At 44.1% G+C, this 23,835-nt stretch overlaps 2 protein-coding genes across 8 annotated transcripts in view; both read left to right on the top strand.

Annotated features, from left to right (window-relative positions):
- The window catches only part of UBTF (upstream binding transcription factor), a 46,920-nt gene extending 38,730 nt beyond the window's left edge, over positions 1-8,190 (top strand). For all 6 annotated transcript variants that reach the window (XM_066628068.1, XM_066628069.1, XM_066628064.1 and 3 more), the window contains 7 exons: positions 1,298-1,408; positions 2,134-2,222; positions 3,814-4,003; positions 4,667-4,714; positions 5,423-5,491; positions 6,350-6,496; positions 7,048-8,190. In XM_066628068.1, coding sequence (XP_066484165.1) covers positions 1,298-1,408; positions 2,134-2,222; positions 3,814-4,003; positions 4,667-4,714; positions 5,423-5,491; positions 6,350-6,496; positions 7,048-7,161 — 768 coding nt within the window. In that variant the 3' untranslated portion in view covers positions 7,162-8,190. The remainder of the gene's footprint in view (positions 1-1,297; positions 1,409-2,133; positions 2,223-3,813; positions 4,004-4,666; positions 4,715-5,422; positions 5,492-6,349; positions 6,497-7,047) is intronic.
- A 15,158-nt stretch (positions 8,191-23,348) lies between these two features.
- ATXN7L3 (ataxin 7 like 3) overlaps positions 23,349-23,835 on the top strand; it is a 33,016-nt gene continuing 32,529 nt past the window's right edge. For both annotated transcript variants that reach the window (XM_066627022.1, XM_066627021.1), the window contains exon 1: positions 23,349-23,427. The gene's annotated coding sequence lies outside the window, so the exon portion shown is untranslated. The remainder of the gene's footprint in view (positions 23,428-23,835) is intronic.

Below are 23,835 nucleotides of genomic sequence, written 5' to 3'. Positions count from 1 at the left end.
TCATAGCAGAAGAGTAGTCTGTATGTGTTTGCCACTTCTTTTCAGGGTCATTGTGAGCGAATTAGAAACCTGGATCCTTATACTCGCAGCTCGAGACTGCTAAGACTGGTATCCAAGATTGGATACCAGCTTCTTAGTCTGTTTAGCAGTGACAGACTCTGACGTTTTTGTGGCACTTGCTTTGAGAGGGACTGAGACAAAGTGTGGTGGGACTGAGGCCATGCTCTGTATCAGTACCAGATAAGCTGATACTGACCACAGGGGGACTGCCAACCGAGAATGCCCTGGGCTCCATTGGGTTAATCAGAGACTGTTATAGTCCATTTTCTCTTTCATGGAGAAGCTTGGAGTGTCATTGACCCGTTGCAGCACCACTTGGTTTAAAAAAAAATTCAGGCAATATGCCTAAGAGCCTACTCTGGGGTGTTCTCCCAATCAGATTAGGCCTTGATCATAGCCATCAGTTGTTGGAACGTTGCCCTAGCAACGTTTCAGTCATGGGGGACTGAAAGAAGAAAATCATCCCTCAAAAAATAAAAATAATTATGGTTTATTTAATGCTAGCTGTAAGAGCATAAGAAAATCCCTGCTACCTCAGGCTAAATGTCCATCTAGTCCAGCATCTTGTTTTCCACCATGGCCTGGCAGCTGCTTTTGGAAAACTCACAAGCAGGAGAGTTTTCTAGCTATACTTCTCTCCCACTGTTGCTACCCTACGTCTGGTTTACAAAGGCACATAGCCCCTGAACCAGAGACAGCACAAAGTCATCATGATTGGTAGCCATTTATAGTCTTGGTCTTCATGTATGTAGCACTTTACATAGAATGAGAGACATATCCCTGTCCCAAAGGCTCACAATATTAAAAAAAAAAAAAGAGGATAAAAAGCAGTTCTCTGAGAAGGAAAATGTGTTGAATCATTATAAGGAGAGAACTTATGGAGAACATTCTCAATGCTTCTGCTTTCAGAGCAGAGTGGAAGGGTTGTTGCCCTGCCCCTTGAGGCATGTTCAGATGGTGACAAATCTCCTTCAGGAGAGACCACATGAATGCCAGTTTTCTAATTAGAGCTCTGAGGCCCTCTTGTGCAGGCAGAACACCCCAGAGGTGTGCCTGCATGGAGGACTACTTGAGGAGCATCGGTTACAGGTAAGTTGATCATCTGTTTCAGATGATGATCTGGATGGAAACAGGATGGTTGGTGCCAAAGGGAGAAGCCGTGAGCTCTCTGGAAAGGAAGTACTGTACTTAATGGACTCCTGTAAGCTGTGTTGTAACATTCTGTCTTCTGTTTCAGAATGACAGGGGGAAAGCACTAAAAGCCATGGAAGCCACCTGGAATAACATGGAGAAAAAGGAGAAGCTGATGTGGATCAAGAAAGCTGCAGAAGATCAGAAACGATACGAGGTTGGTATTAGGTTTTCAACAAAGAAACAAGCACAGCACCTTAGAATCTACCTGTTTGTGGGTGTGACTGTAGTGTGTGCTGCATCTGGACTGCGCATATGTTGCATTTCTTCTGGAATGCAGAAAAAAAGAGGGTGTTTTGGGTACAAAATCAAGCTTTGTGAAAATCTTACATTTATTTGTAAAAGCAGCACACTTTTGGCTGCAGAGTGATACTTGAAAGTGTGTGGGCAGTGCCTGCTGCCATATCAAATGAGATGACTGGATGGTTGAGAGCTAGTTGTCGGTGCCCTATATAGCTTCTTGCCCCTTCTCAGCAAAATTAGAATAGACTACGCGGAATACTAAGCAGTGCAGAATTTATGCAAAACCTCTACAGATAGCAGAATTCAGCTTAATTTTTGCACAGAACTTGGATCCCCTGACTGCAGATTTTTAGCATAGTGTACACACAGCCCCTCTGCCGTGCAGGTTGGGAGTGGGATCTTTGGGATCTTCAGATTTCTGCACATGCTGAAAATCTTGGTTTTAAAATCTGTGGCAAGTTTGTTTATCATGGCTAGATGAGAACAGCTGATAAATGTGACATTGAAGGCTTGCAGTGAGGCTCAGTGAGGTAGGAAAGGAGGAATGACAGACCTTCATAATTCCCTGTCTCTTTCTCATTGAATTCAAAGAGGTTTCTTAGCCTTGTTCTTTGCTCTCCCCCCCCTTTTTTTTTGCAGCGAGAATTAAGTGAGATGAGGGCACCACCATGCTCCACAAATGCCTCCAAGAAAATGAAATTCCAGGGAGAGCCAAAGAAACCCCCCATGTGAGTATGCCATCATTGTTGGGGGGGGGTGATATGCGCCTGTATGCATGTGTTGGAGTGATAGCTATGGCTTAATACGTGTAGATAAGTCAAGAAAGAAGGTTGGGGATGCAGTACTGATTGTAGTATGGGGGAAACTTTTGCTTTGTTCTGTTTTGTGGAACAATATTTATAGACTGCCTTCCACTACACTGTACATCACAAAACTATTTTTAAACCCCCGAAAAGCTCACACATTATGATTAACAGTTCAAAAAGCAAAACAGCAGTAGAAAAACTTCTAAAACATATTTAACTCCTAAGGGCTCAGAGACATGAATCCTCTTTCACCTGTCCAAAAGGAAGGAGACAGATGGGCCTGCTGGGAAAGAGTCTTCCAGAGTTCTGGGGCTACCACTGGAAAAGCCCTGTTCCCTGCAAGCCTTACTAGTGGCTCCCTCTCTCCTGGATGCTAGGAAGGATCCTATAAGAACTGATGGCTGATTATTATCCTGGACATAGAGTTTCTCTGTTACTTTGCCAGTTGAAAGAGAGCTGTCAGAGTGTTGTCAGCCCTTCCTCCCGCCCTGTTCATCTCCACTCCAGAGCAGAAGATGGACGAAGTACCTGAAACAGAGAGCAGGTGTCAACATAGATGCACAATGGGACTGGCTTTTCAGAACCATCTGATGCCTAGGGCCAGGATGATTCTGGTCTGTGGTCCTGTTTTGAATGGTCTGCAATTCTCTGACCGGGATCTCTTATACTTTCAGTGGATTAGTCCCCAACATGTAAGGCTCTGACTTGAGTCCCATAATCCCAAGAATTGCCCGGGTTAGGACTCAAAACATTTGTTCCAGGCGGGTTGGCCTTCTGGGATAATGTTTGTGAATTATTGGTGTGATGTTTCTTAAAAGGGTTTATCCTACAATAGTTACAAATTAACACATTTTTCAGCAGAAAGTTGTGTGTCAATGCAAATAAATCTGGTATCATTTAGGAAGCAAGTTAAATGAGCTGTTCCAGTAACATTCCTTCTATTCAGCATCCCCCCCCCCACAACTTCCATTATCCTAAGGATCAGAATTTCTGTGATTTTCTGAACCTCCTTAGTTTTTTCATGCATTAAGAAATAACTTACATTCTTGCGACAAATTACCATACAAAATTTGTGCCCACGTATTTTGGCCCACTGTTGCTCTCGTCATAGCTTTTTCTTTTTATGCACACACCTGAACATGTGTCCAGTGAACATGTGACCAGGAGCAGAATTGTGCCCACCAGTCACACCACAGCACTTTCATGGCCAAACATATCCCAATTTATGAAGAAGAGGCAACCACGTGCACAATTTAGGGCCCAATCCTATCCAACTTTCCAGTGCCAATGCAGCCCTGAGGTCAGGGAACAAACATTTCCTTATCTTGAGGAGGCCTCTGTGACTGCCTCCCCACTGCAGGATGAAGTGCATGCATTTGGTCATCTAAGATGAAGTGGTGTGAACCCTGGAAACTGAGAAGGAACTTCTGTATTAAGGAGGCTGTGCTGTCGTTCTCTTTCTCCCCCTATTCACTCAAACCCTTTCTCTCTCTGCCTTGTGCTTCCTCCCCAGGAATGGGTATCAGAAGTTCTCTCAGGAGCTCCTTTCAAACGGTGAACTTAACCATCTTCCTCTGAAGGAGCGGATGGTGGAGATTGGAAGCCGCTGGCAACGCATCTCGCAGAGCCAAAAGGATCAGTACAAGAAATTGGCTGAAGAGCAACAGAAACAATACAAAGTGCACCTGGAAATATGGCTCAAGGTGAGCTCTTGATTGAGGAAAAGGAGGACAGGTAGCGCTTCTTGGAGAAAGCAGAGGGTATTATGGTGAAGCCTCCCAAGTGAAGGCCCTTACAACAACCATATCAACATTTTAACTCTGTACTATTTTAGACCAGAGGCCTGCTTTTGAATCTGCAGGTGAAATTCAGCTCTTGTTCCCATCAACAGAACACCTAAGGCTAGGTTAGCTGAGGTGGGAGTATTTGGCTAAAAATCCCACATATAGTCTTATATGTGGGATTTTTAGCCAAATATTCCCACCTCCGCTATCCTTCCTCACTGGCCACCCTGAATTGCAAGATCTTTCCTTGTTCCTAGACCTTGTCTGAAGTGTTTAGTGGGGATGGGAAATTGTCCTTTCCTTTGCTCTAAAACAAACTTCCACAACTGTCAACAGCTGCAAGGATTTTCCAGCTGTTCTATATCTATATAATGTGGGTAATTAAAGGGGACAAAACTCCATCAAGCACAAAGCAGGATTGACATGCTGATGGGGAATGACTGTGTTAAAATCTGGCTGCTCCAAAAAGGGACTGTTAGATTGCAGTTTCATTGGTAGTCAGGCTCTGGCCTCATTTCTCATGTTTTGAACATCTTGTATATCTTTTAATCTTTGGTTTTCTTTCCTTTATCTTCTTTACAGAGTTTGTCGCCACAAGAGAGAGCCACATACAAAGAGCATACTTCCAATGTTAGTATCTTGCAAATATTTGGGGGTGCACATGTGGGAATAGCAGGGGTACTTTTTGAACTTTATACCTGAAATACAATGTGGTTTGGAAGTGGTCAGAATTCACTGAAAGGAACACAGTGTTTTATGCCCAGAGCCTCATCTCCATACTCTTCATTTCCAGTTAGATGGGCTTAGACTTTTGTTTTTGCAGAGGTGCTGGAGAGCTGGGTTCTAGGCCTGCTGTCAGACACTGATGGTAATCCTGAAGTGAACATAGGAGATCATTTTTTTCTGTCTGTATCAAGTGGTTCTTTAATGCTGAAGAACTACAAGGATGCTGAAAATGCATCTGGAGCCTTAGAGGTTTTAGAAAAATCTCCAGGATGGCTCTCTGGTACCTGGGGCAAAACGTCTTTCTCATCATTGCCATTGTGAAGAAGCTTCCAGAGAAGGAGCAGTGGCTATAGCTGTGATTTGCTATTCAGAGAAGCTCATGTAGAAAACTCGAGCTGCTTTGTATTCCTCTCCTCCTGCTCATTTAACAATGTTACCATCAGTTTTTTAGAATCTTGGCAGCAAGAGGGACTAGATTATTTGTGCAGAAATAACTTTAAGCTGGGGAGACTCTCTTATTAGTCAGTGACTTGCTGACATAAATAATGAGTGTTTTGTGCTGACTTTCTTTTTCTTCCTCTCTTGTGACCTCTGCCCCTCCTATCTTAACAGAAGCGTAAGAACATGGGGAAGATGCGGGGCCCAAATCCTAAAATCAAACCCTCAATGCAATCCAAATCGGTAAGCACCTTGACCTTATTGACGGTCCTTCTTATAGCTCTGTCCTTCTTGTAGCTGTTAGCAATAGAATGTTGTAAAAAGAGAACTTTCAAGGTTCACTTAGGATGTGGACTGATGCAGATGTATTGTCAGTGCAGTTGAACCCTGGAACTGAATGTTCCAAGAATGTTTGAGTGAAGAGTAGGAACAGTGTGTGCAAGGGTTAATTTTTATTTTTAGATGAAAAGGAAACCAAGTTATTTGCAACTGATTGCAGTCTTAACAGTGGCTGGGACCAGACTGATTTTTCCTTTGCATTTGTTCCCCTTGTGGGGAAGGGTATAACCTTCTAGCAGCCCTTGTTACTTTTGCCAGTGCCGGGAACCATCCTGCCCTTTGCAACCACAGGGCAAGTGAGGGTATGAGCTGAGGACTGAGAGCCCAATCCTATCCAGCTTTCCAGCCTGGTGCAGCTGCAATGCAGCCCCTAGGCAAAGGAACAAATGTTCCCTTATCTTGTGGAGGCCTCCATAACTACCCTCCCATCACAGGATGCAGCGCAAACCCTATTGACACAGCTATACCAGGGCTGGAAAGTTGGATAGGATTGGGCCCTTAGTCAGTGGCCATTTGTGAGATGGATTTTCAAATGGTGAACAGATCTTGTGAAAACAAGCATGTTTAATGTTTTATCCATGTGCAATATGATAAAATTTTGGAAACGGGGCTATGGTTGAGCACTTGGTGGTTCTTAATGTGTTCTTGGGTTGCATGAAGTCTGGGAGCAAGTGAATTTCTGCTAGTCACCTGGAGATGTTTGGGTGGAACCTTCATCTATCTCTCTTTAAGCCCCATTTAAATTCTTGGTGTGTTTCACAGGAATCAGAGGATGAAGACGACGACGATGATGACGACGACGATGATGACGAGGAAGATGATGAAGATGATGACAACGGCGACTCCTCTGAAGAGGGAGGGGACTCTTCCGATTCGAGCAGTGAAGAGGAGAGTGAAGATGGGGATGAGGTGAGGCTGTCAAGTATGGTATATGTATTCTTCTCTGTGTGTGATACCTCTTGCATTCCAGCTCATGGTCCTCCAAAGCTCTTAGTATTGCTTGATTATTTCTTCCACACCCAAGTGGGGTCATTGGTTCCCACTTGTCTATGTACCCATTTTCAACAGTGAAACACTTCCAAGTTTTGTTTTAGTGACCCAGTTGTGTGTAAACAAATATTCTTAGAAGACTTAGAGCCCAATCCTATCCAACTTTCTAGTGTTGATGCAGCCACAATGCAGTCCCAAGGAGAACAAACATTCTCTTACCTTCAGCTATTTCTGCCCAATGTTGCATATACACAACAGGGATCAAATGTGTACATCTGGGCTGGGCCGAAATGGGTTAAGGATGCCTGTGACCACCCCCCTGCAGGATGCATGTCATGGCTGCATCAGCACTGGAAAGTTGGGTCAGATTGGGTCCCTGAACTGCTCACCTGCTTGTGCATGCATGTCGTGTTGACTGTCATCCATCTCTGCACTGGACTTACTCTGTATCTTAATTGCTTTGTCCTTAGAACGAAGATGATGACGATGAAGAGGATGACGATGATGACGATGACAACGAATCAGAGGGCAGCAGCAGTTCCTCATCATCCTCAGGAGACTCTTCGGATTCGGACTCCAACTGAACCATCCCCTTCCTCTGGCCGCCTTTCTTGCTGTACTCTTATTCGGTTTTGTTTTTCCGGATAATAGTAACATCCCTGGCTGGAGAGCTAGGATGGGGAGGAAAGGGGAAGAAAGAAATCACTGTGGTTTAATTATCTTCCTCTCCTCACATGCATCACACATTGCATTTAACCTTGTGTGATTGTGTGTAAGAGAAGCAGGGGGGTAGAGAACAGCTGACAACCAGCGGAGGGGTTTTTTGGGGTTGTTGTTTTTTTTGCGATTATGGTGTGGGGAGAAAATTTTATTCTGTATTTTCTCCCTGAATCTTGGGGGGGGGGGGGTTCCCCTTTGTGAGAAGTGAGCAGGGGTCGATGCAAAATCCAGACTCTTCTAATTTTTCCCCTTACATACTAACCCCACCCCCAATTCTAGCCACCAGCTTGGGACTCTGTACAACTTTTTTGTTTTTTAAATCAATCAACCAACATGGCAGTGAGATACTTCTCCCCTCCCCCCTTTTTCTGGCAAAACAGCCAAGGAGAGACGGGTTCCAGAGAACATGAGCCGTGGAAGGTTCTGGACTTTGCCAGCGAGACCCACCTCTCCTCAAAGCGGACAATCTTGTACAGTCTTGAAATTTCACACCTTGTCAAAAGAGAGAGAGAGAGCAAGAACAAAATGGCTGCAGCTGCACTTAGCTATTTCCTGTGATGAACTGGATATCCAGCGTTTCCTGCTGAGGGAAATGGGGGTGGGTGGGTTATTTTTTGTGAGTGCGTGGCAAGGGTCAGGGGATAAAAGAGGAACTGAAGAACAGAGGAATTTTTTTTCTTTGCAAAGGGAGTGTGTCTGGCACCTTGTTGGGGGAGGAGAGAATTTCAAGAGCTCCAAGATGACTGACTTTCTTTTGCAGGAGGTGGACTTTTTCTGTCATTTTTCTGACCAGCATTTGGCAAAGACAGTAGTGGCCAGACCCCTTTGGGTTGTTGTTGTTGTTAATATATATATTTTTTTTTACAATGAAGTGACCAATAATTGTACCAAAATGGGGCATTTTGTTGACTGTCTTTGGAAGGGAGGTTGGTTGCGGGGGAGGGTTGTGGGGAGGGTGGGAATCATCTGTGTCATTAGCATTTTTTTAAAAAAAACAATTTTATAAACCTCATTAAGACAACCATCATTTTTTATACCCAAATTTTCCCATCTTTGACATAGAGTGCTTCATGTGTCTCTTACTCTCACACAGAGTTTAGGTTTAAGGGGGTGGGTGGGATGGTTGTGAACAAACCCACATTTTTCCCAGTATGTCTTGCTTTCACTCACTCTGTACATTCAACTTTGGGGGTAAGAGCATGGTGCCAAGGAGGCACAGATTACAGAAAACATGAGATGTACTTCTGCAAAACAGCAGACTCAATTCTTACTGTTGTTGCTTGCCCTGTAATGAGACCAAAACTAAACACTATGGGGTCCCATGGCTATCTGCAAAAACAGCAGCCCTACATCTCCTGTAATCATACAAAGCATCTCTGTGCTGCACGTTCCCCTGTCCCCGCATGGACAAAGGAGCAGCTATGAAGTAGCACAGGACACAAGGAAATTAACAGTGGCAAAGACATTGCAGGGGAAGGGAGGGGATGTAGAGCTTTTGTTCTCGATTAAATTAGTATTGACTATCTCTGGAAAATGGAGACTGGCATGTTGCACCCTAGGATCTAACCCGACAGGCATTATTTTCTTTCTATTCACAGCTATTTCATATTTCTTCCCATCCTTGGCGTTTTTTCCCCTTCTTTAACATTTTGCATGCAAAGCAGTTAATTCTCTGTTGCCTTGAGTAGCTTTATTCTGGCATTCTTTGGGAGGTTAGCGGTTACAATATGATCACTGTGTTCATGTTTTAAGGCTGTGGCATCAACTGATGACTTAGCACCTGAAAGCTGCCTACAAAGGAGAGCCGCCTGATTTGCCACATCTACTTTACCGTTTTTGTCTCCTTGAGCCCTCTCCATCTTGGATAGGGAAAGGTAGAAGTTGGACTCAAGGCTTGTGCTCCCCATTTCTTTTGGGTCTGGAAGCTTATGGGAAAAGTGTTATGTGGTTGCTAGGATACCATATTTTCTCTGCTTCTCCCTTCTCTGGATGGTCTTGCAGACTCAGGGAAAATTGTTACATTTCTAAAAAGCGCCAAGAGCATCAGCCTCCCAAGAAGCCATGTCCTCTTACTGGTCAGCCTTACCGCTTAATATTGGATTGGTAGGATCTGGCTGCAATTACCAAAAGGCAAGGAATTCTACAAGTATTAAAGGGCCCTGTAAGTCCTGTGGGAAAGAGAGACAAGAAAAGAGCTATGTTTGCATGGGGGTGTGCAAGCAGAGGTCAGGGTAGGAATACACTATGGGAAACATTTAGGAAAAAAAAAATCAGGAGGGATTGGTTCTGCATCTCTGAATTCGAATGCTCTTCCAACCTTCCTTAGGCCCATATGATTTACTGACTGCTGCCTTAAAACTTTCGTGCTTTGCATACAAATAGATAATTGGATATGAGCCAATACAAGCTCTGATATTTTTATTTTAAATAAAGGCTGAGCTTTTAGATCTCAATACTATGAGGACAGGCTTGAAAATTGAAAGATCTCAGGAGTGGGGAAGGGGGCTGAGCAGAATTTCCTCTTTCCCAGTTTAATACTCCTTTTCCATTACCTCTTCAGTCCAGGACCTGATATTGATAAGTAGCTTGTCTGTCATGGCAGCTACCATTTTATCTAGGGTCGTTTTTATCTCTCTCCTTGTAAACATATAAGGCTCAAGCCGTTTTCAGAGTTTGTAAGAACACCTTGATCTTCCCTCTTTCACTTGTCATGTTCTAAATCTTGGAGAGAGCCAAAGTAAGATCACCAAGCCAGGGTCAGGATGGAACGGGTTCTGGGTGCAGGATTCAAGAGGGAGTATTGAAGCTGGATGGATTATGGATTCAAGTGAGGCTTTGGGGAGACCATGTAATCCCAAGCCGTGTGTTTTGCGCTTAAAAATTAAAATGTGTCAAGAAAATACGAATTCTGCAACGCTGCATATATTATGCAAATCATATTTGCATATTTACTCTTGTCATGGAGAGAAACAAGCTCCATGCACTGATAAGTAGACATCCTTGTTTCACCTGCCACTACTCATTTTCTATTCAATCTTTACAGCCTTTTACAGTCTCCCAAAAGAAAGCTGATGTCCTGTGGAAGCCAATTCCTCCTTAAACCAGTTTCTCTACTTTAAATACATACGACCTGGCCTATAGCTTACCCCTCTTTTCCATTTAGTGTATGATTCCCTACCATTTCCCTTTGTCTTCTGTAACTACATGCTGTGCCAATATTTATTCTCCTTGAGCATCTTGGTCTCACAATTTGCCTTTTAAGAAGGCGGTCTACATCTCAGTTCCATCACTGGGAAATGATAATGTATATAAAGTTGTAAACTTCAAAACAGAAGCCTCAATAAACATGATAGTCTCCCAATCTAGCAAAAGGCCTTAGGAGGACCTCATCTCTTTCCCCACTCCTGTTCCTTTTGTTAAAAAGACCAAAGCAATTTGGTTTTGTTCCCACTAAACATTGATTTTTTAGTTGGTAAACTAACTTTGTCAGAACCACCCATAGTTTGTCTAAGAAGTTCATATATGTGTTTGATTAATAGGGAATACAGAAATCCCATAAGTATTCTAGAATCTCAAGTCCTGGTTCTGTGGCCACTGAAAATCACTCAATGTTGTAGAGCTGGGAATTCAAATTATCCGGTTAGACACATTTGCACCAAGTCTATCCTTATCCATTTGCAAGTTTGGCCACCTAAGAATCTGACTTTTGGGGCTACTTTGCTCATTCTTGAGTAAGAGACTAGGCAAGCAAATCTGAGTGTAGGCTACAACTGTGTATAAGCCCAGTGGTGCTGTTGTCCCTCTTGTGCAAAGCTAAGTACACAAGCAATGTGTGAGACTCAGGTTTGGTCTTCATCTTGAAGTTAATCCCAATATATTTGACAAAATACTGCATACTCCTAACAGGACCCAGAGCCATGGTAATGACTTTTTCTCAAAAGCCAGTTCCATGCTGTGCCCATAGGGCCCCATGTTCACATAGGAGAAAGCATTGCACTGTGAGAACACTTGTGTCTGCGAATTCTGTTTTCTCATTTTGTTCTGGTAAGATTAAGTGGAGATGGAGATCGACTTGCTGAGCATCCATCAGGATGAAAAACTGTCCTGGGCATTTTGCGTTGCAAAAATGCATTGGTCTTGCATGCAAAGAGCGACACATTGTCCCATGAATGAAAATATAGCAGAAGGACCATAAATTTGGTTCTTTGTATTTGTGTATAAGGATGTCATTGGAATAGTTCGAGATTTAAAAGTCGTCTGTATTCATCTGTTCTCTGCAATATTGTGATCTGGTTGCTTTGGATTGATCAGTGCGGGGCTTGTGTGTATCCTGCCGGGGGGGGGGGGCGGCGCTAAACTAATAGCCCCTTGGCTTTTTCAGCTCAGTGATTTCTAAAATGCCAATAATGCATGCAAACAGGAATTTATTAAATAATACTACACATTTTGAGTTTCAAAAAGCGGGGGGGAATAGGAAACTTATTTAAGTTTATATGGAACAAGTTGGTTAACATACACATAAAAGCTGGTATTTATGTGTACTTGAGTAATACTAAAAATGGTTGGTTTTGTGAATTTCATTAATATGTGTACAACATTTCCAGAAATCAAATAGGAGCACAATCCTATACATCTACTCAGACACAAGTTCCACTGACTTCAGTGAGATTTCTCTTGAGTAAGTGTGTACAGGATTGCATCCTAGGGAAACTTTGGTAAAATATCTATATAAAATGCAGCCAGTAAATACCACTAGGCTAGCAAAACGAAATAGCTAAGTAATAAAAATTGATGAATAGGCACAATTAAATACAAAAACTAGATATTTTTTTAACTGTACCATCACCAAGATGTTCCAAAGTTTGAAATGAAATGCATTGGGTTATTGTTTGCAACTACGTATTATAGAACTTGAATTCAAGTGTAGTATACATAAAAAGTGCTTATCTACGCAGGGTTTCACATGACCTTGCATCTCATTTAAAGGCTCTTCATCTCTTGGTTGGCCTCTTGCCATGCAGCATTCACATGTTTGTGATCTATGGCTGAGAGGGAAACTGTGGGCATGCACAGTGGCAGATGTATTTATTAAAAGGCCTTTAAAGAACTTGTTGGGCCTCACTGGAACCCTATCTGCAGAAGTGTCAGGTATGCTTTCAGGTCTTGTATAAAACAGCCATTAATTTTTTTATCTCTATATTGGGTGTGTGATCCTCTGGTGAAAACTTCCTTGGAAACAGTGGGTGTTCTTCAAGCTAGCAGTTATGATTGTGATCCTTGCACATCACCTAGAGGGGGAGAACCCAGGTGTCTCTCTGACCTGTGGTTAAGTCGAGGTGTGTAAGTTTCAGGTAACTCCCCACATGCTATTTTCTTAACCTTTACCTAATTCATTGCTGCTTTACTCATTGCATGAGCCACTTGGAAACCACCAAGCCATCTCCGTGAGATGCCAAATGAAATCATGCAGGGGACATCAATATATGGGTCCTTAATAATTTGGAGTCTATCCATGCCAGCACCACACATACCTTGCAAACAATCAGAGCAGAGATTCTTTGAGAGAACCATGAGTATTTAAAAAATGTAACACCTCTGGAGTTGTTTCCTGGCAGTCTCCATATGAAAGGTATGTCTATTCTGGCCCATGGGGAAAAGTGAGATGTTTGCATTCCTTAAAGAAAAAAAATTCTCAACTCTCTTTCAGTGTGGCATTGTTGGGGGTGGGGGAATTTGTTGTCACCTCTAAGATAATGGGCAGAACTTTTGACAGACGTGGGATGATGTGTGACACCCTTTGAGGTACAGGTACTGTGTGACAACTCCAAAGAATATTCAGGCTTCTGTTCGAGTTGATCAAATGAGGCATGAAGACTATCCTTCTCATTCAGCAAATGCAGAAGCAATTATTGTGCAAAACACTCCTGGTAAGAAAACAACTCCAAACAGCACTTATTGTTGCACCCTGCTCACATCCTTGTGCAGCAACCTGTGTACGAATTTATACCCAAAGTGCTGTTGAGCCAAAGTGTACCACGTGCATTGTCTCCTATTGGTTTCATGGACAGATACCATCTTCCTGAAATTCAGTTATTTCAGCTGTAACCAACATCCAGCAGATTTTTCTGTCTACTAATGCATTTCATTGGCAGATGTGAATTTTTATTTTATTGCCCAGTTATGCATTTCATTAACCCACCCCTGTGTCTTGCATTGGTTTCTCTGATGCTCTTAGACTTTTGTTTCCAAATCCCTCTGCAATTGATATTCTCTTTTCCCAAAACGAGACACCTGGTTTAATTTTGCTGAACGTACCAGCGCTGTTGTATTTTAGTAGATGTGTTTTTTAAGTAAAAAAAAAAAATTAAAAAGAAAAATCTTGTTCTTTAATATTCTTACAGTACTGATATCTTTTTAAAAAGAAATAAGGAAAAGTGTTGGAGGGGGGAACAGTTTGTACTGTAAGAAGGTGGAACTAAGTGCATTTTTGCACTGTTGACATAATGTGATATTCCATATAGAAGTTCTTGTGAAAAAGGAATCATTTTTTTCTAATATTTAAACTGTTTTTGTAGGTTAAAAAACATTAAAATACCAAAAAAATTTAAAGATGTACCTGGTTTCAGTTTCTATTGCTAAATGGAACGTGGAAGCTAAGGATCCTTTGTTGTCCTTAGAAATTTTTGCTGTTCGCAACAACTTGGCTAAATATTTCAGCCTCAAGTCTGAACAGACTTAAAACTGTGGATCTCACCTCCCCTTTTTTTCTTTTGTATAATAAAGTGCAAACTAAAGCTTCTCATGTTGTTACTTTAAACAATTAAAAAAAAAAAACCTGCAAGAAAAAAGAGGATGTTTGGGCTGTTTTTTTCTACTGCTCTGAGTTTGTCCATGTTAAAACAGTATCAATATACAGGTGGAGCCTGTTTATCTTCTAGACCCATGTTGAGCTAGACTTGGCTCCACCTGAACCTCTGCTCTGGTCACCAATAGAGGGCTTTCTGAAGCCCGCAGAGGCCACGCATGTCTGTCTGTGGACTCTGTGAAATTCAGAATGACCAAAAAAGCTACTTTTGCAGCACAATCCTAGGCATGTCTACTCAGAAGTAAGTCCCAGTGTGTTCAATGGGGCTTATTTCCAAGAAACTAGGCATAGGATTCCTGTCTTAACGCCTTAAAATTGTCACTTCCAGTTTCCCTGCGGAAACCGGAAATAGCTTTTTTGGCCATTCTGAAGCTCTCAGAGGCCATGGGCAGATGCACGTGGCTTCTGTGGCCTTCAGAAAGTCCTCCGGAGGTGATTGGAGCAGAGCTCCCATCCCCATTGGAGGGTTTAAGGGGCTGACAACTGTGAATTTGCTTATTCGAAGGGGGTCCTACAATGGATTCCTCACGGATGCTAAGGTCCCATCTGTACTGTAGTTTTTAAACATATTTTAAACTCGCAGTGGACTAACATGGGTGGGCAAACATTTTGGCAGGAGGGCCACATCATCTCTCTGACACTGTTGGAGGCCATGGAAAAAAATGGAATTTGCAATAAATTTACATAAATGAATACATTATAGATGGAACTTATATATATGAATGAATTTCACTGAACTTATTTATAATACACATGAGAACTATAATACAGGCATGTAGAACCACATGAGAACTATGAATTGTTTGTTACAGACCTCTTCCACAGTGAAAACATACAGACCAAGCCAGATCAGTGTCAATTGGGGGGGGGGGGTGGCAGCGTAAAATAATGCTCACAGAAAAGCAGAAAACATATGGAAACTATAAAAGGCCTTGCTGTAACTTGGGCTACAACTCGCGTCTGGTGGTCTCAACCAGCAGTTGCAGGCCAGTGCGGGCTCCAACAGTCTTCGATGGGCCAGAGGCTTATTGGAAACTAGGGGCTCCCTGTGGGTCAGATTGGGGGTTCCCAAGGGCTGCAAATGGCCCCTAGTCTGGGGTTTGTCCACCCTGGCCTAACAAAAGGCTGTAGAACTGGACCTGGCCTACCCTGATAGACATCTGCTGCACTTTGGAATGACCTGAGTTTTGGACTTGGGTCTAATTCAGTGAGGTGATTTTTGAGATTGTCACTATTTGACATGTTTGTACACCATCCTCTTCTATGAAGCCCAAAATGACAGGCATATCACTTTTTATTTCTTCACAATTACACTAAGGGCCCAATCCTATGGTCCTATAATGCCGGAACTAGGTGTCATAAACATGCTGTAAAGCAAGTTTACAGCACTGGGCAAAGGGGGAGTGCTGGCGGTGGGCCAGTGCCATTCAGTGCTGGGCCTCGGTGCTGGGAAGGTGACTCCACAGAGCAGCTGGCAGTAAGTCTTGCTGCCAGTCTCAGAGCACCTTTTGGGGTAGGGTAAGGTGGAATTGGGTGGGGGAGGGTGGAACAGAAGGCGCGATCATCCTGAGAGGGGAGTGGGACCAGTAGAGACCTCATCTGCTGGATTCAAAGCTCTATGTTGGGCTTGCAAGTCCGATACAAAGTTTCTCGGATCTGCACCAGCAAATTAGCTGGCACAGATGAGGATGCACAGGCTAGAGAAGTCCCCTTCCCCCAAGGAGACCTCTGGTGCTTTCCTGGTATCCAGAGGATACTGCAATTGCCATTTTGGCGCTGCTGTTCCTCCAGGTGCCAGGAAGCATAGGATTGAGCTGTAAGTCCCCAGGGACAAATGTACTGGTTTCATTCCAGAAACCTTTTCTGGAAGTAAGAACGTGTGTCCCTCAAACAGCCCATCACTATCACACCTGCACAAAAGCCTCACAATGGACTTGCTGCACCAGCAGGAAAGCACCAACACAGCCACATTACTTGGATGCTTGTTAGTTGGGGAGCCAATGTACTCTTAAGTAGATTGGGCTGACCACTGAGTCCCCATTACAGCTGAAGGGATTTATTTTTATTTATTTTTCTCATTTCTATACTGCCCTTCCTCCAAGGAGCTCAGGGTAGTATGCATGGTTCCTTCCCTCTTTTTGTCTTCACAACAACTCTGTGAGGTTGGTGAGGCTGAGAGAAGTGAGTGGGCTAAGATCACCCAGGAAGTTTCATGGCTGAGCAGGGCTTTGAACCTGGATCTTCCAGATCCAAGTCCAACTCCCAAACCACACTATCCTGGCCTAACCTACATTATGCTGCCTAAGCTGCAATCATGCGTGCACACTTCCAAATAAGAGTCGCTGAAACCAGCGGTACCTACTTCTGATTTAAAATGGCTAAATTTATCAAGCTACAGTCCAAAGCTGCCACCACTGCATGTCACTGGCATGAAGGTTCCAGGGAAAAATGGCACTGCAAGATTTTGCACTCATGTTTTCTAAACAGCTATCCTTGCACTGTATACTTGATCATTTTTGAAACTTAGGAGAATTTTAAAAGCAGTTGTTGATAGCCCCAAATAAATCTTCCTAAGCGTCTCCCTTTAGCTTCTATCTTGAGAAAAGTTTGAAATATTAGCTGCGTAATATGTTAAACTGCAGATTGCAACTTAATTTTAACTATTTTTGAATATGTATACTGTCTCGCTCAGTGTTTCTCAAACCGTGGGTCACGAGCCAATTTCAATGGGTCCCCATTCATTTTAATATTTTACTTTTAATATATTAGACTTGATGCTACCATGGTATGTGACTGCATTTGGGGAAATGTTAGAGACCTGTACTTTTAACAAGCTATTATGTATATTCTTTTAACAATGTTAGTAAATGGGACTTACTCCCATTTACTGGGTAAGTGTGGGTAGGATGCATTTCAGCCTAGGATTGTGAAAAATTTTCCTGCTTGATGATGTCACTTCTGGTCATGATGTCACTTCCAGTGGGTCCTGACAGATTCTTCTTCTAAAAAGTGGGTCCCGGTGCTAAATGTGCGAGAACCACTGGTCTAGCTTGTAAACAGCCACTCAGTTTGAGCAGGCAGAAGGTTTTAAGTTGTGGCCTTTCTTCCTGTCCTTAGCTGAGTTCACATTCACAAGTGTCTCCGCTAAACTCATTTACTTATTTTACGATAAAGTCTATGAACGGGTTCCCTCACTCTTACAATATTCTATGCTGTATCTGCCCAATGTTGCGTTTACACAAGGGCCAAATGTGTACACCTGTGGACTGGGAAAAAATGGGTTAATGTAGCTGTTTCCAAGGCCCATAAGTTGAAGTGTAAAGTATAATGAATAAATAAGATCTAAAAGGTGTCAAGGTTAAGAGACTGAGAACCCGATCCTATCCAACTCTTGAGTGCCAATGCAGCTGCAATGCAACCTTGAAGTAAGGGAACAATCATTCCCTTACCTTGAAGAGGCCTCCGTGACTGCCCCTCCACAGCAGGATGCAACACATAGCCTTGGGCCCTGTGAGCCAAATCCTACCCAACTTTCTAGCACTGATGCAGCAGTGCCAATGGGGCGTGCACTGCATCTTGAGGAAAGGGGGCGGTCATGGAGCTCTCCTCAAGGTAAAGGAACATTTGTTGGGGCTGCATAATGTTGGAAAGTTAGTTCAGATTGAGTCCTGAGATACAACTTGGGAAGTCCCTATTTTGAATATTGCTTACAGGACTGTTGTGGGAATAACAAGATACTGGGGTTGTATCCAAGAAAGTGAATCCTAATTAGGTCCTGTTGAAATAAATGGGATTTATTATGATTAACTTGTCCCCACTGATTTCAACAGTGCTTGCTTAGACAGGATTTGTTTTTTTTGGATACCACCCATTGTATGTCAACTGCTTGAACACTCAGAAGTTCTTTATAGATGCTCAATAGTATTATTCCCACACCAAGAATCACTGCACTGCTTAACCCCCCACTCACTGTTCTCCCAACTAAGTATCAATTATGGGTCTCTTACCTAATGGCTGTCTTTCGCAATAAGCAGTTCTGCACTGATTTAAAAGGAGAGCATTTGATCCTTTGGTTAAAGATTATTTAGAAAAATCACATTGCAGGAAAAATACCAACTTTATTAATAGTTTGAGGGCGTAATCCAGCGTCCTCCAGCACTGACATAAGGGCAATGCAGCTCTGAGGTAAGGGAACAAACATTCCCTTACTTTGAGGAGGCCTCTTTGAATGACACCCAACTGCAGGATACAGCACATGTCCCATTGGCACCGCTATGCCAGTGCTGGAAAGCACTGACATAAGGGGTTAGGATTGTGCCCTAAATTAAATTAGCTTCACAACTGTCAAACAACCTAGGAGTGCTAGTAGCTTTAGAGTTCATTTAAGAGACAAAAAAAACCTGCTTAGATGGAGTCAGTTTAGAGTAGAGAAGCAGTGGGAGTGGGAAGAGAATACAACAATTAACCATTTCCCTTGCTGATGTTTCTTTGCTCCAAATCCCAAAGCCTTCAGCTTTTCCCTTGTAGGGTTTTTATGCATTTGAAAAAGCTATTGGAGGAGGCATTTGAAGAATGGGGGAAAGGTTAAGTGTCCCTTTTCCTCATCTCCTGCAGCTGCTGCTGTGCTATTGCTTCATCACTCCAGGTCTCCCTCATCAGAAGCAGCTTCCCACATCTGAATGGGCTGTCAAGTTATAATTACACTGGAAATGTATATCATTGGAATACACCATGTTGCTTGGACTTCATGCGTGCGCATTTACATGCATGGGTGTTACAGAAAATTTATATGTACACAGATAAATTCTCAGAGATTCAGCTTCTAGCAATCCAGGGAGAGGGCTGTGGCTTAAAGAGCTGCAACTCAAGCAGCCTACATTTAAAAACAAAAAAAAGAACTGTCCCCAAGAGTGACTTTACAGGAACCTACCCCAGAAAATTGGGATTCTCCCTAGTAAACCAGGCAAGGACTTCTAATTAAACTTGTTTAGGGCTGGACCCGTTTAGGTTAAGGAATAATTGCAGTTAGTAAGGATGTCATATGTGCCAATACTGCAAACACTGGAAAGAGAAGTAGTGAGAGACAGATGTAGACACTCCATGATGTTCAGTTTAGAATGATGCTCTTTAGAACAAAACTAAACTGGGGCTGCCTAGCAACTGTCGCCAGGCAGAACAACGTTCTCCTTGTCAGAGCATAGGTGGGTAGGAGTGCTACCAGATATCTGTGGGAGACGAGGCCCAAATTGGGGGGGAAAACACAGAGGTGTTGACAGATCGGAAGAAGTGGGGAGATCCCATATTGGAATAAGAGAGGTGCTCCTGATTTGGAAAAGGTGTGTATTGATAGAATTGATGAGACGGAGTAGTTGAGCAGACTGAAAGGACAATCTGAATTAAGGGGGGGGGGGACACTGTAATTTTGAGAGTGCTTGTGAATCCCTAGATTCATATAGCAAACTTCTGAGCTTTACAGATACATTTAAAGCTATGCTTGATCCCATGATGGACTCACCAGAGGTCTTGGGCAAGTCACTGTATCTTAACAGTTCATTCATCCATAAAATTTGTACATTGAAAATTTGACTCCCAGGCTATGAGTGAGAGATAGCAGACTGAAACTCTAAAAGCACTAAAACGTATTTTGTATACATGAGAATTAATTTTCTTTTTTCCTCTCAATTCACCAATGGACTAAGCGGTGTAATTGACAAACTGCCAATAGGATTTAAAATGAGATGCATCATGAGGGGATTGAGATGAAGAAAAGTTTGCCTGGAAGCCACCAAATATTCTGATTTGGGAGCTCTGGCCCTTAATGAGTGAAAGTTGATCAAACAACCAAGGTCAGTATGACAGAAACCCATTCTGCCGATGTTCAGGGCACACTCTCTTCTTTCACATTGATCCACATGTTCTAGGACAGTGTTTTTCAAACTTTGTCTTCCAATGTACCACTTCTCATGGTCTAATTATCTTAAGTACAGTACCACAGGAAGCAACTGGCGATGCCATCATTGCTAGTTCCAGGTTGGGAGGCCAGATATGACACTACAAATAGTGGTAAGAGACACAGGGTGAGCAGATGGGCTTTTTCAAGTGCATGAAAGGCTGCATGCTGGAGCTCTGCCTTCCAAGCCAAGTCTCCTACATTGTTTGTAGCATTGTGTCATGGTCTCACTGGGTCTCACATGGTCTCATGTGTAGGTGTCCACTGGGAGCAGTGCATACCACTGGACAATGCCTCAAGTATCACTGGTGGTATGCGTATCACTAGTTGAAAAAATGCTGTTCCAGGACATTCAAAAACATGGGGCTGAATCTCAGTGAAATTTACCCAGCTCAGATTAAGACCTGATGACAAAATGGAAAAACCACAGAATGCAGGTTTCCTACTCTACCCCACCCTGCCCCCTGGCCTCAGAGTTATGACCTTGTGAAACTGCTGAGGATCAGCACTATTTTTTGATCAGTTTTATTGGGTATTGTAAACAGCCTTGAGCTTTTGGAAAGGTTGGGTATATATGTTTAAATAAATAATACCAGGGTGTGCTATTTAAAAAAAAAAAATCTATTTTAAAAATAGATTTTAAAAATCTATTCATTTCTGCTGTGATTACAAGCCAAATGTAATTTTCCCCCACACACTTGGAGTGTGCTTTATCATAACCTGAACTTCACAGTTGTTTTCTCAGTGCATTGCAACTGCAACTTTAAGTGACTAATCAGGTATTAGGGGCCTAATCCTATCCAACTTTCTAGCACTGATGCAGCCACATTGCAACCCCTAAATATTTTGTTGGCATCCTTCAGTCTTGGAAGACTATGGTGTCACGCTCTGAATGGTGGCTCTGGAACAGAGTGTCCTCTCCAGTGCGCGAAGCCTGGGTAAAGCAGGTATGGAGGATAGGCTGTTACCCATGCAGCAAATCCCCCCTCTCCACGTCGCTGAAATGGTCCAATGGAGAGGCCAATACGGTTGGTTCCAGCGGCGTCGCAGGAGTTGCCAGAACGTGACTGTGTTCAGCCATGAACTGCCTCAGGGACTCCGGCTCCAGATTTTGCCTCGAGGTTGACTCCTGAAGCCATCATAACTGGATGTAGCCACAAGGCAGTGGAGGTTTGGGATCAGAGTTTTCCTTCTCTCAGATGAGCTGCCTTCCCAGGCTGACGAGTCCCATCTACCCGGTGGCTGTTTAGTCGCCTCTTATGACAAGTACAGCCAAACTGAGGGCCTATTCTTATCCCCAGTCCCCACTTTGCTGAGGCCTTACTTTGAGACTGTCCCCTCACTGCAGGATTTACTGCACACCCTGTTGGCACAGCTGCATCAGCGCTGGGAAGTTAGATAGAATTACGCCCTAGATCAATTAGTAAAAACCTTTTTAATTAATCTAGAAAAAATGAGACATAAAAATCTAAACACAAATCATGTTTTTTTCCCTTCAAAACTATTTTCATGCAAATTTATGCAGAAAGAATGCATGGATGGATGGATGGATGGATGGATGAACCACAACATTTGATTGATTTTTCTAAAATTAATGTTCTTGGGGGACAGCCCTACTTAGCATTGATCCAAATGTGGGGAGGGGTAGGAGGGCTATGCAGTGGAAGTGGGGCAGACACAAAGGCAGCAGCAGTGCTTCATTTTTTGAAAATGAGGTGCTGAGACTCAGGGCTCAATCCTATCAAATTTCCCAGTGCCAGTGCAGCTGTCCCAATGGGGCATGCACTGCATCCTGTGGTGCGGAGGCAGTCACAGAAGCCTCCTCAAGGTGTGGGACATTTTGTTCCCAGGTACTGGTTAACAGGTACTGGAAAGTTGGATGGGATTGGGGGCCATCCCACACAGATGCAAGAGTACCAACAGGGCATACACTGCATCCTGCTTTACAGGGACAGTCATAGAGAGGTAGAGCTCTTCAAGGTAAGAGAATGTTTGTTTCCTTACCTTGGGGCTGCATTGTGGCTGCATCAGTTCAGGAAAGTTGAATAGGATTGGGCCCTGAGCCCTCAGGTTGCCATCCTATACACACTTTCCTGGGGATAAGTATAACTGATTACAATGGGACTTGCTTCTGAGTAGACAGGAATATGCTTGGGCTCTCAGAAAACTGGAAACCACTGCACCTTCTGATTTGAAATCTCCTTAGGCCCAAATCCTAACCAACTTTCCAGCACTGGGCATAGCTGTGCCAATGGGATGTGTGCTGCATCCTGCAGTTGGGTGGCACTCACAGAGGCCTCCTCAAACAAGAGAATGTTTGTTCCCTTAACTTGGAGCTGCATTGCCCTTATGTCAGTGCTGTAAAGTGGGTTAGGATTGCTCCCTTAATCCTCTGAGGTCTAGTTAAGCCCTGTAGTATGTTGCTCATGGGGGACAGCAACTGCACAGCCCAATCCTATCCACACTTTCCTGGGAGTAGGCCCCATTGATACTAATGGGACTTACTTCTGAGTAGACACTCATAGGCTTGCCTTTCACACTTTCCATTGACACTAATGGGACTTCGGAGTAGACATGCCTAGACTTGGACTGGCACTCTGCACATCCTCAGGGGCACTAGCGTCCATCTCATCTTACTCCACAGTTGCAAAGTGCTAACAGTGCAGAGACTGAGCCTGGGCCCCACAGACAGCGTGTGTGCCCTTGTTTGTGTACTCCTGTACAGATGGGGGCAGCCTCGCCTTGCCCCCCATGTCTCCCCCCTTGGAATTCTCCTGCCCCTTTGCAACAATGTACCCAGCACAGACTAGCAGCTCCTCGCGCAGAACCTTGAATGACAGCAAGAGGAGGGAAAAGTAGGAGGAGACAGGGGCTGCGGCGATTGGTCGAGGCCTCCCCCCGAGCCCTGCGATTGGGCGCTCGTCTTGCCTCCTCCAGATCCCACCCCCTTGCCGGAGCCAGCAGTTTCGGTTGAGCACCTATTGCAAAAGGTGCCTCCCCCCTTCGCTTCCCTTCCCTTCCCAGCGCTGCTTCCTTTGCTATTGCCGCTGCCGCCAATGCTGGTGCTGCGGAGAAGGAGGGGGAGGTGGACGTGCTAGGCCGGCTTGCCCTGCGCTTCCGAGCGTCCCTCAGTCTGTCTGTCCGCCTGTCCCCTTCCTCCTGCCAGGGGCCTTGCGCTGAGCTGGGGCCCGGCGGGGAGGGGGCATGGCTGCGTCGCCTGGGGCCCGGCAGGCCGCCTGGGGGGCAGGCGTGGGCCAGCGGGGCGGGGGGGCCGGCTTGTGAGTGGCCTCCTCCTCTTCCTGCTTGTGTGTGGGGGTGAGTACAGGGCTGGGCCGGGGGAGTGAGGGTTAGGTGGGGGGGAAAGGCTGAAGGCAAGTAGGGGGAGTGGGAGGCTTGCAAGTGGAAGGGGTGGGATGGAGTGTAAGTTGGGGGAAGATTGGAGGTGGTGTGTGATGTATGGGGGTGAGTGAATAGTAGGGATAGGCTGGGCTGGGGGAGTGAGGGATAAGTGGGGGAAAGACTGGAGGCCAGTAGGGGGAGTGGGAGGCCTGCAAGTGGAAAGGGTGGGATGGAGTTTAAGTTGGGGGAAGGTTGGAGGTGGTGTGTAGAAAAGTAAGTTTGAATGTAGTCAGATCAGGGAAGTGAGGCTGAGGGTCCAGCAGGGAAGGGGGCAGAATAATAAACTAGCTAGAGATGGGTGTAGTAGGGATGTTTTCAATCCTC

Source organism: Tiliqua scincoides, chromosome 5 (assembly GCF_035046505.1).
Source record: "Tiliqua scincoides isolate rTilSci1 chromosome 5, rTilSci1.hap2, whole genome shotgun sequence".
Taxonomy (NCBI): Eukaryota; Metazoa; Chordata; class Lepidosauria; order Squamata; family Scincidae; genus Tiliqua; species Tiliqua scincoides.
The sequence above is the reverse complement of the archived record's forward strand: the minus strand, read 5'-3'. Positions and strand labels throughout refer to the sequence as shown.